The sequence below is a fragment of the Salmo trutta genome, chromosome 16, assembly GCF_901001165.1.
Source record: "Salmo trutta chromosome 16, fSalTru1.1, whole genome shotgun sequence".
In the NCBI taxonomy this organism is placed as follows: Eukaryota; Metazoa; Chordata; class Actinopteri; order Salmoniformes; family Salmonidae; genus Salmo; species Salmo trutta.
The window spans coordinates 54,757,992-54,773,023 of record NC_042972.1 but is presented as its reverse complement, the minus strand read 5'-3'; the positions used below and the strand labels follow the sequence as shown (position 1 = coordinate 54,773,023).

At 41.2% G+C, this 15,032-nt stretch overlaps 1 protein-coding gene across 3 annotated transcripts in view; it reads right to left on the bottom strand.

The window, feature by feature from the left end:
* Positions 1-1,612: 1,612 nt before the first annotated feature.
* Positions 1,613-15,032, bottom strand: part of LOC115151054 (copine-5) — a 205,996-nt gene continuing 192,576 nt past the window's right edge. For 2 of the 3 annotated variants that reach the window (XM_029694994.1, XM_029694995.1), the window contains 3 exons: positions 7,902-7,959; positions 5,711-5,784; positions 1,613-5,017 (listed from right to left, as the gene is read on the bottom strand). In XM_029694994.1, coding sequence (XP_029550854.1) covers positions 4,829-5,017; positions 5,711-5,784; positions 7,902-7,959 — 321 coding nt within the window. In that variant the 3' untranslated portion in view covers positions 1,613-4,828. The remainder of the gene's footprint in view (positions 5,018-5,710; positions 5,785-7,901; positions 7,960-15,032) is intronic. The other variant, XM_029694996.1, reaches the window with a different exon arrangement.

Sequence of the window (15,032 nt, the reverse complement as noted above, 5' to 3'; positions counted from 1 at the left end):
CAAAGGTTAAAAAAAAATCTAAAATCTAAAAGTATGGAGTATATAAAATAAAAAGAGAAGTGAATGAGACAAAATATGGATAATAATAATTATATATATATATATATATATATATATATATATATATATACACAATGATAAATGACTGTTGGGTGGTGGGGGCATGGGAAGAGTCCGTTGGGGTATGTCCTTAGGGGGAGCAGAAGGGAGGGAAGTGAAACGTGAATAGAACAGAAAGAAAAAATTATAATATATACATATTTACAGTTGAAGTCAGAAGTTTACATACACCTTAGCCAAATACATTTGAACTCGGTTTTTCACAATTCCTGACATTTAATCCTTGTAAAAATTCCCTGTCTTAGGTCAGTTAGGATCACCACTTTATTTTAAGAATGTGAAATGTCAGAATAATAGTAGACAGAATGATTTATTTCAGCTTTAATTACTTTCATCACATTCCCAGTGGGTCAGAAGTTTACATACACTCAATTAGTATTTGGTAGCATTGCCTTTAAATTGTTTAACTTGGGTCAAACGTTTCAGGTAGCCTTCCACAAGCTTCCCACAGTAAGTTGGGTGAATTTTGTCCCATTCCTCCTGACAGAGCTGGTGTAACTGAGTCAGGTTTGTAGGCCTCCTTGCTCGCACAAGCTTTTTCAGTTCTGCCCACAGATTTTCTATAGGATAAGGTTCAGAGGAACGTTGTACCTTCAGGCGTTTGGAAATTGCTCCCAAGGATGAACCAGACTTGTGGAGGTCTACAATGTTTTTTCTGAGGTCTTTAGATTTATTTAGATGTTCCCATGATGTCAAGCAAAAAGGCACAGAGTTTGAAGGTAGGCCTTGAAATACATCCACAGGTACACCTCCAATTGACTCAAATTATGTAAATTAGCCTATTAGAAGCTTCTAAAGCCATGACATCATTTTCTGGAATTTTCCAAGCTGTTTAAAGGCACAGTGAACTTAGTGTATGTAAACTTCTGACCCACTGGAATTGTGCTACAGTGAAGTACAGTAAGTGAAGTAATCTGTCCGTAAACAATTGTTGGAAAAATGACTTGTGTCATGCACAAAATAGATGTCCTAACCGACTTGCCAAAACTATAGTTTGTTAACAAAAAAATTGTGGAGTGGTTGAAAAATGAGTTTTAATGGCTCCAACGTAAGTGTATGTAAACTTCCGACTTCAACTGTACACTGTAGCAATTCTAAATGTCCATGGGGAAGGGGGTGGCAGGGTAAATGTACGTTGGGGGGGGTCAGCTGGTTCAGGCCGGGGAAGTCGATCACTGGACTCTGGCGTTAGTGTCAACGAGGCCTTTTTTTTAGAGGATACTGAGGAATGACCCCTTTAGTCCTTAGTGACCTGTTTGTCGATGGGAGATTTGACAACGAGACAAATTAACTTCTCAGCTGACCATAGGCTAATATTAGCTTGATAAAAGAAAAATCACAAACCATTTATTTCACAATTTGTTGTAGGAAGGACTACAGTATATTGTTAGTGTGTGGCAAAATGTTTGTTCTACAGTCTATACACAGTGCAGTCCAGGTTGAACTTTATTGAACTAACTAATTGGGACATCAAAGTACAACTCCGCAACAATTTTTATAAAAGTAGTCATTTGTTTTTTTAATTCATTTTCATTTAAGGCAATCCAATACAAAGCATTTCACAACCCACCGTATGACAACGATCATGTACAACAACAAAAAAACGTTTCAAATAAAAAGGGGGAACCATGCACATTAGAAACCCAGAGGGATAAACAACAAAAGTGAAAAGAGGATAAAAAAAGTTTTTAATAAAAAATAATGAACAATTAATTGTTGCAACATGCTGGTCGGTTACAGTTTTCCCATGTGTGATCTCTCCTCCAGTCGAGATCTCACGGTAACAACAGAAATGGCCAGGCATGAGAGCGAGAGAGAAGAGAAAGCAAACAGTCCACTGAACTTGTGGCCATTAATCCAGATGAAAGGGTGTCTATAATCCCATTTATACCTGGTACTAATATGGGTCCTATGTCCTGATCTTGTCTACATTCTGATTGCGCCCACATTTCCAGAAATGTGTCTACACAGAAATGTGCTTAAAACGTGTCTGATATCATCTGCATTGTGACCAGATTTCCTGGCACTTCCTTTATGCAAATAGCTTCACAGCTATTCATTCAAAATAATATTCATTTATTGTAAGACACATATTGATGTAATCGGTTATTGGTGCAACTTTTCAATGATTTTAGATGGCTGAATAATTATGATTTAAATGGTTTCTCTGTCCAAATCTGTCTACACCTGTAAGATATCCAGCCACGATGTGTTTCTGACTACCTCCAGAGGTGGGCAGAAGGATCAGATCACAATCAGATCACAATGTGTCTTTTGATTGTCTACACTGGTCAAAAAATACGCAATCAGAATGTGGACAAGATCAGGCAAGCTAGAACCAGTTATAAATGGGGCTAGTGTTACAGATAGTTGGCACAGAATATAAAACACTGTCAATGCATCCCAGGTGTGTGGATGGATCTTGTACACAATCTGACAATCCTACAGATCAGGGGTCGATTGAGGAGAGATACTGTCTTTTTATAGCGTAGCCATAGAAATAGAATTACTAGAACGAATAACATCCCCATTGAAGTCAGTGTGCAAGTCTACTTCTATTATTGTAGCGTTGTCGGCAGAATAAATGGCTTTTTATCATACAAATTCCAGAAAAAATGAAGTTAATCATATAATATATCAATAAGATCATCACCATCTCTAAAAATGTATAAATAAACATACTGTCGAAGTACCAGTACACCTCTTAAGGAATAGAATAAAGTGCTTTCCTTAACGTTTATCAGGAGGAATATGTACTGTTGTAAACCACTCTTATTATTGAAAACACACACTCACTCCTGTTACTCTAGGTCCACACCACTTAGTAAGAAAAAACAAGCCATATAATTAACTGTATAGATATCAGATATACCATTTGTCTTTATCCCCATATATTATACACAACACTGTACAAAACCAGGTTTAGCCATTTCCAAAACATACAGTACTCTTAGCGATTATAACTCCAAGAGAAGAGAGATGTGTATAGGGTTGCAGAATTCCGGTAACTTTGCCAAAAATTCCTAGGTTTTCAAGGAATGTTCCTTGTGATTCCAGGAATTTTCAAAGCAGGATTTCTGGAAAAACCTGAACATTTTGGAAAAGTTAACAGAACTGTTCAACCTTAGATGTTTCTCAGGCTTAGTTGGAATGCTGTCTACAGAACGTTAAGGCCTACAGAGTATTTAGCTAGCTGAGGAGATCCGTCTGTCTATGTGTGCTGCTGTGCAGCAGGTGTCCAGACTGTCTATACTCCCCAGCTTGATTTCATTTCAGCCTGGCTTCATCTGATTATAACACAATAATGGCTTATTTTCAGGGAGCAGAGAAGCTGTTGGGTGACCAGAGAGAGAGAGAGGGGTGGGCGGTAAAGGACTGGTGGGCGAGTTATTGTTGATTATGAAAAGGTTTCAATGGAATGAAATGTGATTCAAGTGAATACGTTTGCTGTCTTTATCCAGCAGTTTAATGTCAATAAACAAACATCCATTCACTATGGGAATTAGGGAGATGGAAAGAAAGAGAGATGGAAAGAGAGAGAGAGAAGAAAATAGTAGTTGAAAGAGTACTATATATTTTCACTCTTTGACTGATCCCAACTAGGACATGGTAAACTATCAGAACCCTTGAAAAAATAAAGCAGTATGTATGTATGTATGTATGTATGTATGTATGTATGTATGTATGTATGTATGTATGTATGTATGTATGTATGTATGTATGTATGTATGTATGTATGTATGTATGTATGTATGTATGTATGTATGTATGTATGTATGTCACAGACAGGTTACAGTGTGTCCAAACGCTGATGTGCATAGTTACATTCCTGTGGTGGTTAAGTGGTTTAGAGAGCTATGATGAGCTCTCCCTTGTGCTTTTCCATATTGTTAAACTGTCCTTGATTGTAATTGAGAAATCCAAACTGGATGGTCACATATTAATTATATATCCTTATATATCCATGCCACTTTTGATACATTATAAACACAGACATATGAGGAATTCCATCCTATACGAACATGCTTTAAAATAGAAAGCAAGAGAAGAGTCTACAACTTATGGGAGTATGAAAAGCAAAGACACGCAATGACTAAAAAAGAAAATTCACAAGGTGAACACTTTTCTTTTTTTCAACCTTAAATAATAAAGCCACAAATCAATATGGGAATGTGTCTTAGGCCCAAAACAAAACAAAAATGAATGGAAAAGTATCCAAAAACATCACCTTATCACACACTCTAATACACCAATGGCGAGCTAGGTCAAAAGTCAAAGATCAGAGTTCAGATGAGGGTTCCACTTGTCCCATTACAGTTAGACAACCAGATCACAGACAGGCACAAGTTTCAACCACAATATGACCCCCACATGACCTCTTCACCCACCTGCTCTCAAACAAGACAAGAATAAACAGTCACTGGCCCATGTATGTTGATAAAAAGACAAGTCCTTGTATGGTCTGTCCATTGTTTCTCTGAGAAAGAGAGACGGCAGAGAGAATAGATAGAATCACAATGAACAAAACACTGTTGTCTTCTCCAGAGAGTCACCTGTCTGGGAGAGTCCTGACACAAACACCTATTGCTTCAACAACTTCCTATTACATCACTTCCCGTCCCAACATTCCAATCAGGAAGTAGAGAGTTCCCAGGGTCTGCAAATCTTTGACTCGTCAGTACTCAGTGTAAAGGTTTGTGTGGTGGGCTCAGATCTGTGTGTGGTGTGTGTGTCCAGGGGGTGTGTGGGCAGGCGGTGTGGGGTTGGGTTTGACGCCCCTACTCTTCATATAGGAGATTAACTGATCAGGGATCTCAGCCAGGACATCCTTGGCTAGCCGGGCCATACTCAACACGTGATTTCCTGTTCGGTCCATGTAGTCTCTAAATGGGACAAACTGACAGGGAGAGAGCAAAGACACTATAAGAACTGAGAAGCAGCCTGGGATAACACTACAGTATATGAACATTTTTAATTAATAACACATTATACATATTTATACATCCTTTTGATCACCGGGGCGTTGGGACAGTAACCGAAAGGTTGCTGGATTGAATCCCCGAGCTGACAAGGTAAAAATCTGTCGTTTTGCCCCTGAACAAGGCAGCTAACCCAATGTTCCCCGGTAGGCCGTCATTGTAAATAAGAATTTGTTCTTAACTGACTTGCCTAGTCAAATACAGGTTAAATAAAAATGTCAAAATCATTAATACTGATAAGGCTCATCTTTCGTACTGCCTTCACCTTATTGTTCTTTTACACAACAGTTAACCAGCATTCCCAGGATTTTTACTCTGTATACCTTCCTGTTTTGAAATTCCTTGAAATTCCTCTTGAAAGCAATTTAACAAAGCGACGTAACCTTCCATTCATCCATTTACTTCACCCCTCTTGTACAATGCCCGTCCAAAGCCTTACTCTGGATAAAGACCTCCTGGAAAACCCGGACATTTCTGCTGCTCAAGGTACGATGTGTTTGTTCATAGCTGTGTTCATGGTCAGTTTGCGTCACTGAACTGTGTGTGTGCGCGTGGTGCTTGTGTGCGCGCGTGTGCTTGTGTGTGTGTGTGTGTGTGTGTGTGTGAGTCACCTGGACAATGTCTCTCTCTGCAAGCTTCCCTCTGGATGAAACTCTGATGTCATCACCATCCAGCTCCACCATGGCTGCAAGGTAAAGAGATCACACAAACCCGAACGCGTACAAGCACACATTTGTTTTGAACCAATATGTATCAAGGTCAGTCTCGTTGAGATGAACATCTCGTTCACAAGAGCAACGATGAACATGATGAAATACAATTTCTGTGTTTTGTGCATTTTCAAGGGTGTGTGTGCCTAGTACAGATGTAGGATCTTCATTAGAGATGTATTGCTACAGCAGGATAACGATCCAGCAGCAACAGAACATCTATTGTTATTACGTAGATTAGAATTCATGTACATTTTTGTAGGGGTTGACACATTTTTCCTATGGGAAAATCAAGTCTGACGTTTCAAAGTGGAAATTAGAAACTTCAGAAGCCTTTTTAAACCTCAAATACAGGGAAGAACAAAAACAAAGCTGTGATTAATTGACCGTAGAGCTCCGAGACAGGAACCAAACCCTGAGGTGCCTTATTGCTATTATAAACTGCTTACCAACGTAATTAGAACAGTAAAAAGTACTTTTTGGTCATACTCGTGGTATATGGTCTGATATGACACGTCTTTCAGCCAATCAGCACTTGAACCACCCAGTTTATAATTTCTAACAATCATCAGCTTGTTATTTAGAACGCTACGTGAAACTCGTCAGAACCAGGATGAACCCAGCCATTAGCCCTGATTACTTTAAACTACATTACACTAAAACCCCCTCAACACCATACCACTCTACTCTCCTCCACACACAAACACGCATGCACTGCACGTACAGTAGGCACACGTGTTGTCTCTCTCTCTCTCCCTCCCTCTCCTCTACTGAATCAAATGAGTTGCTAATTGTCTTGCAGGCCATTCGTCTAACTAATTGCTAGAAGTGAGAGCGATTAGGGGCTACAGCTACTGTACCTGGCTGCCGTGTGTGAATTGTATAAATTGAATCGCACTCAATAACTTATATTGAACAAAAATATAAAATGCAACAATTTCAACGGTTTTACTGAGTTTACAGTCCATATAAGGAAATCAGTCAATGTAGATAAATAAATTAGGCCCTAATCTATGGATTTCAACTGACTGGGAAAGGGGCACAGCCATGGGTGGGCCTGGGAGGAGCCAGGCCCACCCACTGGGGAGCCAGGACCAGCCAATCAGAATGAGTTTTTCCCTACTAAAGGGCTTTATTACAGACGGAAATAATCCGCAGTTTCATCAGCTGTCCGGTTGGCTGGTCTCAAGACTATCCTGCAGGTGAAGAAGCCGGATGTGGAGGTCCTGGGCTGGCGTGGTTACACGTGGTCTGCGTTTGTGAGGCCAGATGGACGTACTGCCAAATGATCTAAAACGACGTTGAAGGCGGCTTATGGTAGAGAAAGGAACATTCAATTTTCTTGCAATAGCTCTGGTGAACATTACTGCAGTCAGCATGCCAATTGCACGCTCCCTCAAAACTTGAGACATCTGTGACATTGTGTTGTGTGACAAAACTGCACATTTTAGAGTGGCCTTTTATTGTCCCCAGCACACAGTGCACCTGTGTAATGGTCATGCTGTTTAATCAGCTTCTTGATACGCCACACCCATCAGGTGGATAGATTTTATTGGCTAAGGAGAAATGCTCATTAACAGGGATGTAAACAAATTTGTGCACAACATTTTAGAGAAATAAGCTTTTTGTATGTATGGAACATTTCTGGGATCTTTTATTTCAGCTCATGATACATGGGACCAACACTTACATGTTGCGTTTATATTTTTGTTCAGTATAGCTTTCAGGCCAGGTTAATGGTGATAATGAGAATATGGACGGAGCGTAGATTGCTTTTTGATTAGTTGTCTGACTGTATCAATTGGGCACTAACAATCAGCCTCATACATTAATTAATATATCATTGGATCTTCGTAGAGTTTAAACATGAAATACTAAGTTATATTTGGAACATTAAATACTAGGTTATATTTGAAACATTAAATACTAGGTTAAAGTTCAAACATTCATTTTAAACGAGTTTTAGTAGAGTTTCAGACATTGTGAGTATTGAGCAATAATACCAGGTAGTAACTTTTTCTTTGATATTTACTGTTATAAAAAAACTACAACAGCAACTATTGTAAACTCTAAGTGCGATGTAGGTACTTACCGTCAAACTCAGCCTGTCCCACTCCCACGATAATGATGGACATGGGCAGTTTAGCCCCCTGAGGAGAAGAACAGGAACACCCCATAACGTTATAGAGACTCTGATGATCATTCAACACAACCAACAAATCCTAACGCTTAACTCTTGACATGACCACTTCACCACTCCAAAACACTCTTGATATGACATACATGTAAAGTACATCCATTCTCTTTATTCCATATACAGACAGAGGAAAATGGAAATATATTCGAGGCTATTCCATACAACCTTATCTGTTTTTCATATAATCATGTATAAGTCAAAGACATGTAGAAGACATGGGTCATTTACTTTCCTGAGAGACCAATGAGACTCTTACATGCTATACTACACACGAATGCACACCCACACAACTCCAAGAGGGCAGTCATACTCATTCAACCTCACAGTGAGACTGTCTCCATTGTTGTTGACCCAGATGTGATCTCCATGCTACATATTCTGTGACAGCTACATGGTTAAACACCCAGTTATAGGTTAGTACACCACACCACTAATATTCTGGAGAGGAGAGCACTTTAGCTTGCTGAAGGGCCATTAACTATGAATGGGTCTTTATTGCTGCAGACACATGGAGTACAGAGAGAGAGAGCAGGGCATTGTTACTGCGTGATCTAAACCCTTTCTGAACTGTTTGCATCTCTATCTGGGTGAATCTCTCTCTGTGTGCAAACCCACCGCTGGTGTGCGTGGCCAAAGACGACTATTTTCAAGTTATATGACCATAGCGCCGGTTCCAATCTAAGTGCCAATGCCATTTAGCGGAGGGTGCTGGAGTATTGAAAACAGGGGATCCAATCATTTGAACCCTTATCTTTTTATTTCGTTTTTATTACTTGTTAAACAAAATCTCTTTCTCTGAGCAATTCTATTAGTATATCATAACCGCCATCAATAAAAGACAGTACTGTGCAGCCGTCTTCATCGACCTGGCCAAGGCTTTCGACTCTGTCAATCACCGTATTCTTATCGGCAGACTTAATAGCCTTGGTTTCTCTAATGACTGCCTCGCCTGGTTCACCAACTACTTTGCAGACAGAGTTCAAGTGTGTCAAATCGGAGGGCATGTTGTCCGGACCTCTGGCAGTCTCTATGGGGGTACCACAGGGCTTAATTCTCGGGCCGACTCTTTTCTCTGTATATATCAATGATGTCGCTCTTGCTGCGGGCGATTCTCTGATCCACCTCTACGCAGACGACACCATTCTGTATACTTCTGGCCCCTCTTTGGACACTGTGCTAACTAACCTCCAAACGAGCTTCAATGCCATAAACACTCCTTCCGTGGCCTTTAACTGCTCTTAAACCCTAGTAAAACCAAATGCATGCTTTTCAACCGTTCGCTGCTCGCACCCAATCGCCCGACTAGCATCACCACCCTGGACAGTTCTGAACTAGAATATGTGGACAACTATAAATACCTAGGTGTCTGGCTAGACTGTAAACTCCCCTTCAATACTCATATTAAACATCTCCAATCCAAAATCAAATCTAGAATCGGCTTTCTATTTTGCAACAAAGCCTCCACTCACGCCACCAAACTTACCCTAGTAAAACTGACTATCCTACCGATCCTCGACTTCGGCGATGTCATCTACAAAATAGCTTCCAATACTCTCCTCAGCAAACTGGATGCAGTCTATCACAGTGCCATCCGTTTTGTTACCAAATCACCAAATCACTGTGACCTGTATGCTCTAGTCGGCTGGCCCTCGCTACATATTCGTCGCCAGACCCACTGGCTCCAGGTCATCTATAAGTCTATGCTAGGTAAAGCTCCGCATTATCTCAGTTCACTGGTCACGATAACAACACCCACCCGTAGCACACATTTCAGCAGGTATATCTCACTGATAATCCCCAAAACCAACACCTCATTTGGCCGCCTTTCCTTCCAGTTCTCTGCTGCCAGTGACTGGAACGAATTGCAAAAATTGCTGGAGTTGGAGACTTTTATTTCCCTCACCAACTTTAAACATCAGCTATCTGAGCAGCTAACCGATCGCTGCAGCTGTACATAGTCCATCTGTAAATAGCCCACCCAATCTACCTACCTCATCCCCATACTGTTTTTATTTACCTTTCTGCTCTTTTGCACACCAGTATCTCTACTTGCACATCATCTGCTCATTTATCACTCCAGTGTTAATCTGCTAAATTGTAATTATTACCTCCTCATGCCTTTTGCACACACTGTACATAGACATTCTTTTTTCTACTGTGTCATTGACTTGTTTATTGTGTTATCGGCTTGTTTATTGTTTATTCCATGTGTAAATCTGTGTTGTTGTCTGTGTCACACTGCTTTGCTTTATCTTGGCCAGGTCGCAGTTGTAAATGAGAACTTGTTCTCAACTAGCCTACCTGGTTAAATAAAGGTGAAATAAAAAAATAATAAAATAAAAAGTATAAAATAATAGAATTGGCGCATGCAATACACTGTGGGTCACTATTTGTATTATTTATTCCATACAGCACAGTCTCTTTTTGCTCATCTTTATCAAGGAATCCAATAAACAGCGGTAACGTGTTGATTAGGTAGGGAGTTGGGAGATTAAAGATGATTGTGAGGTGGGAGTGGGGAGGCAACCCTTCCCGCCAATTACCCTCCCAACCACTCCCAAGACAAGTCCTGCGGAAGCAAGAACAGGAGCTGGAGGAAGTTGCTCCTAGACTACGATCCAAGGTCAATTTAGCGTTTTCTAACTCTAATGTTTAGGATTGAGGGAACTGATCTGAAATACCTTGTAGTTATTTGTGCTTAAATCTTTTAAAAAAATATATATTTCAGATGGATGTATATTCTCACAGAAACTGCATTTGTCTCCAGCCCAAGACTAACGTAGCGTGTCAGCTGACCTGGTTTGTTACGGGGGCGAGATCTACTTCTCTGTCTTGTCATCTCTGTTATTACCCCGAAACAGATTGATGATCCCAAAGTATCAGTGTTCAACACTGTCACAGTCCCTGTCCTCCCACGCTACATGCATACGCTACGCTACACACACACACGCACGCGCACACACACACACACACACACACACACACACACACACACACACACACACACACACACACACGCTCACACACACACACACACACACACACACACACACACACACACACACACACACACACACACACACACACAATCAAGTATTTATGCTGCTAAAATATGCTGACATGTGTGTGTGTGTGTGGGGGGGGGGGGGGTCTTGGAGTGTGAGTGGGTGGACTTGAATTCATTAAACTACAAAAATATACCAATAAAATAACTGTGCAAGGTAGAAAAAAACTCTAACGTTTTTCTTAGACAAACTTTAATTAGATGGAGAATGGATTGAGAAGCCTGTTTTTCCATTTCTTTCTCTCTCCTACTCCCCACCTCTCTCACTTTCTCCCCCTCTGTCGTTCCTATCAATTCAAACACACTGAAACTGACAGTATCTTTAATTAAAGATGCACCGTGGTTTTGGGACTGTAGTCAGTTAACAATAGAACCGCTGGGCTTCTCAGCCTCTATGTACCATTATCAGGCATCCCCTGTAGCCTGCTTATCAGAATGATCCACTATGTTGTTATTAGGGGTGCGACAACCGGGCTATACTCGTATTCTTAATATTATCCGTAAATTGACAGTTCATACTCCTGATCAGAAAAAAAGGCTAATGTTTTATAATGCCTAAATTGGCAAACGACCAATCTCCTTAAAGGTTTATAGACCAAAAAAAGATGCAGATTAGGAGCAGTGTGTGGAGGTGACTGGGTCTGTGTGTCTGTGCAGTAGTTTAATCATGACGGGCCCAGATGCCCCAAAACATTATGGGCCCCTATCACCACCCATATTTCCATTCAAATTTAACTAATTTTGTTGGTAAGGCTGTGTGTTAATATTACTAAGCATTGTAACAGCGGAGCAGAACCTAATCTAAGGGCACATTTGAAGCTGTTACCAGAGAAGCCGCAATATAGACAATACATTCAACGCTATGGACGGCGGTCAGAAATGAACCCGTATAAGTCGATCAGCACCACGGAAAGAATAAAGCGGTCAAAAAAACACCCTATTTTATCTGCAAATAATAGGCAATAGCCTATATTACAAAACATAAATATATAGATCAATCTCTTGACTGAAACACCGAAACACAGCTAATGACCGAGTGCATGCTCGCTGAAGTTATGCACGATGGCAAAACTGCCATACCGGTATTTCAAATGATCTGCAACCCGCAGAGGCCTATAGCAAAAACACCAGCGAATCAATCAAGTGGAGCATTCAAACAGATTGCTTAAATGGCAGCATGCCTTTTAACAGTATATGATGCATGTGCTTACTATTATTACTATAGCCTAGTTAAACGCATAGGCTATGATGACAATGAAATGGCTCAGCGGCCGTGCACCAGGACATGGTTTCCAAAGACAGATCGAGCATAGTCGTAGATTGACAAGCAATGTCAATTAATATCGGCTGTCTGGGTAGCCTGCCCTGTAAAAATCTAAGCTTACTCGCTAATTTGATTGGCATTCGAAAGGGCCTTGCGCTCTGCGAAGTCTTTGACTATGGCATTCAAATCCATGGCTCTGGCCCTGGTGTTTTCAATGGACAGAATGGCCAACCCACTCACTCTCCTGTAACATGCTGCTCCTTAGGTATGATTTCATTATTTTCAGTTTGGAAAAGGAGCGCTCGGCACTGGCTACCGTTAAAGGCAGAGTCATTGAAAGGAGCATCGCTGTAACTACTTCTCCAAATGTAGCAGTGACTGAATTGTAATCCACAATGAGCATATTGACCAGGTCTCTCACTGTAGTGTGCTTTGCTATTTACATTCTGAAAAACAGGCCGTGAAAGAGAGTAATTGGCCAGGGAAACTCGCTGATATATCTTTGCTGTAATGTTCAGCAAGCCGGCTGGCGGTCTCGTAGAGCGCATCATCATTTGCGTTGGCCAGGGTAGTGGGATGGATGGAGTCAAACAGATGTTGCCCGCATACTTTTAAATCTGTTTGACAGCTGGTGGATAATGATGACAAGTTTTGCATTAAAGACGTTGACTCTAAAACTACTCTCCCCATCAGACAGTCGCTCGTCCTCGCATAGCTCATCGAAATGACGCCTAACAAATGCCGACAAATGGGAAGCATTTGTCGGCAAGGGTCTTTGCAGTGACTTTGGCCTTCTCAAAATCCTGTCGGAATCCGGACAGGACCTCTATCATGTCCTTGAGTAGGCTGACTGCCCTGTGCAGGTCTGCGTCTTTGGCCTGGAGCATTTGAGACGACATTGACATTTTCTAAAACAGTCTGCACAACGACAACAAAAGTACTCATACATAGTAGGACAGGAAAATGGTCCAATTCACACACTTCTCAAGAGAACGTCCCAGGTCATCCCTACTGCCACTGATCTGACAGACTCATTAAACACAAATGCTTCATTTGTAAATGATGTCTGAGTGTTGGAGTGTGCCCCTGGCTATCCTTAAAAAAACATTTTTTAAATGGTGCCGTCTGGTTTGCTTAATGTAAGGAATATGAAATTATTTATGTTTTTACTTTTATGTATATTATAGCAATTACATTTACTTTTGAAACTTAAGTAAATTTTTACTCAACCAATATTTTACTGGATGACTTTCACTGTTACTTTAGTCATTTTCTATTAAGGTATCTTTACTTTTACTCAAGTACTGGACCAGCAGTACACAACAGGAAGTGATGTCACAGTAGTTTAACATGTCCATCATCCACTCTGAGACCACCGTCCATAAAAGAAAAATGTGTAGAAAGCCTAGGGCTGTCTAACTGATTAGTCCTGTCTTTCTATAACACTCATTCAGAGGCGCGCATGCATGTGTGTTTGCTGCTGATGGAACAGTATGAGAACAGTGAGCGTCTGCGGGGGGAACGTCTTCTGTGTGACACACCAAAGGACTTCTGACCAGAGCCTGAGAAGCCAATCACGCCTACGTCTGAGTCTGTGACTCATAAATAACGGAATTCACACAAGTCGTCAATTATGTCCTGTGATGTCCCACTGAGAGAGACAAGAAACCACCCCAGACTTTGACTGGAGAAGACATTAAGCCTAGTACGTCATTTGGAAGACTCCCCTCTAGAAGTGACCTTTTGAAAACCACAGTGTGATACCATCAGTGGCAAATGAATGTGTGGATCCAACTAAGAGCTTTGCAGCGCAACGCTAAACTTCTCCCCTGTTTTGGTCCCGAAGCTACCATGTTGTAGCAGCGTGAAGCGCACCCGTGCACATGAGCAGATGCTCTGTGTGGCCATGTGATCTCAATATCTGCGGTGCTGTTCGTTGCAACATCATCTTGCCGAGTCTTCCTTTATGTCTCGGTTGTAATCAGCTGAAACGGCAACGTCCAAACTCTCTTCGTATACGGGTCCTGGCCTAGAGTAGCCTACAGAACAGGTCTACAGAGGGAGTGCTGGATGAATGACGTCTAAAACAAATTTGAACCACATAGGAAACACCGGGGAACCAATCATGAGAAAACCACACCTCAATACACTATCAGGCTATGGCAGACTAATAGAGAAGGAGTGTGCTAGCCACCTAACCCATCTCTAAGGGATATACTGTACCTCTAGTAAAGCCATGTTTTGAAACCTCCTGAGAAAGTGTGAGAGACATGAACGACATGATCTGTGACATTTGCGAGTCAGATTGACGCTAACATCAGGATGTAGTGTTAGGCTCCTATAGGGTCTGAGGGTGTTGACGGGGCCGTAGTAGAACCACGCATGACACAATTCATCGTTGGGTGGAGAAAGAAATGTGTCAAAGTGTCTGATTCACTAGGGGCCCTGATATGACATGAACTGTTTTAACATGACATGAGCCTGAGAGGAGAAGAGAGAGGGAGAGAGAGAGCCTGAGAGGAGAAGAGAGAGGGAGAGAGGGAGGTACATAGAGAACGAGGGAAGGAGGTAGGGAGAGACAGAGAGAAAGAGAGGTGAAGCAAGAGAGAAAGAGAGAGGTGATACAAGACAGAAATAGAGAGAAATAAAAAGAGAAAAAGAGGTAGAGAGAAATAATGCATTGAGAGATCATTGCTTT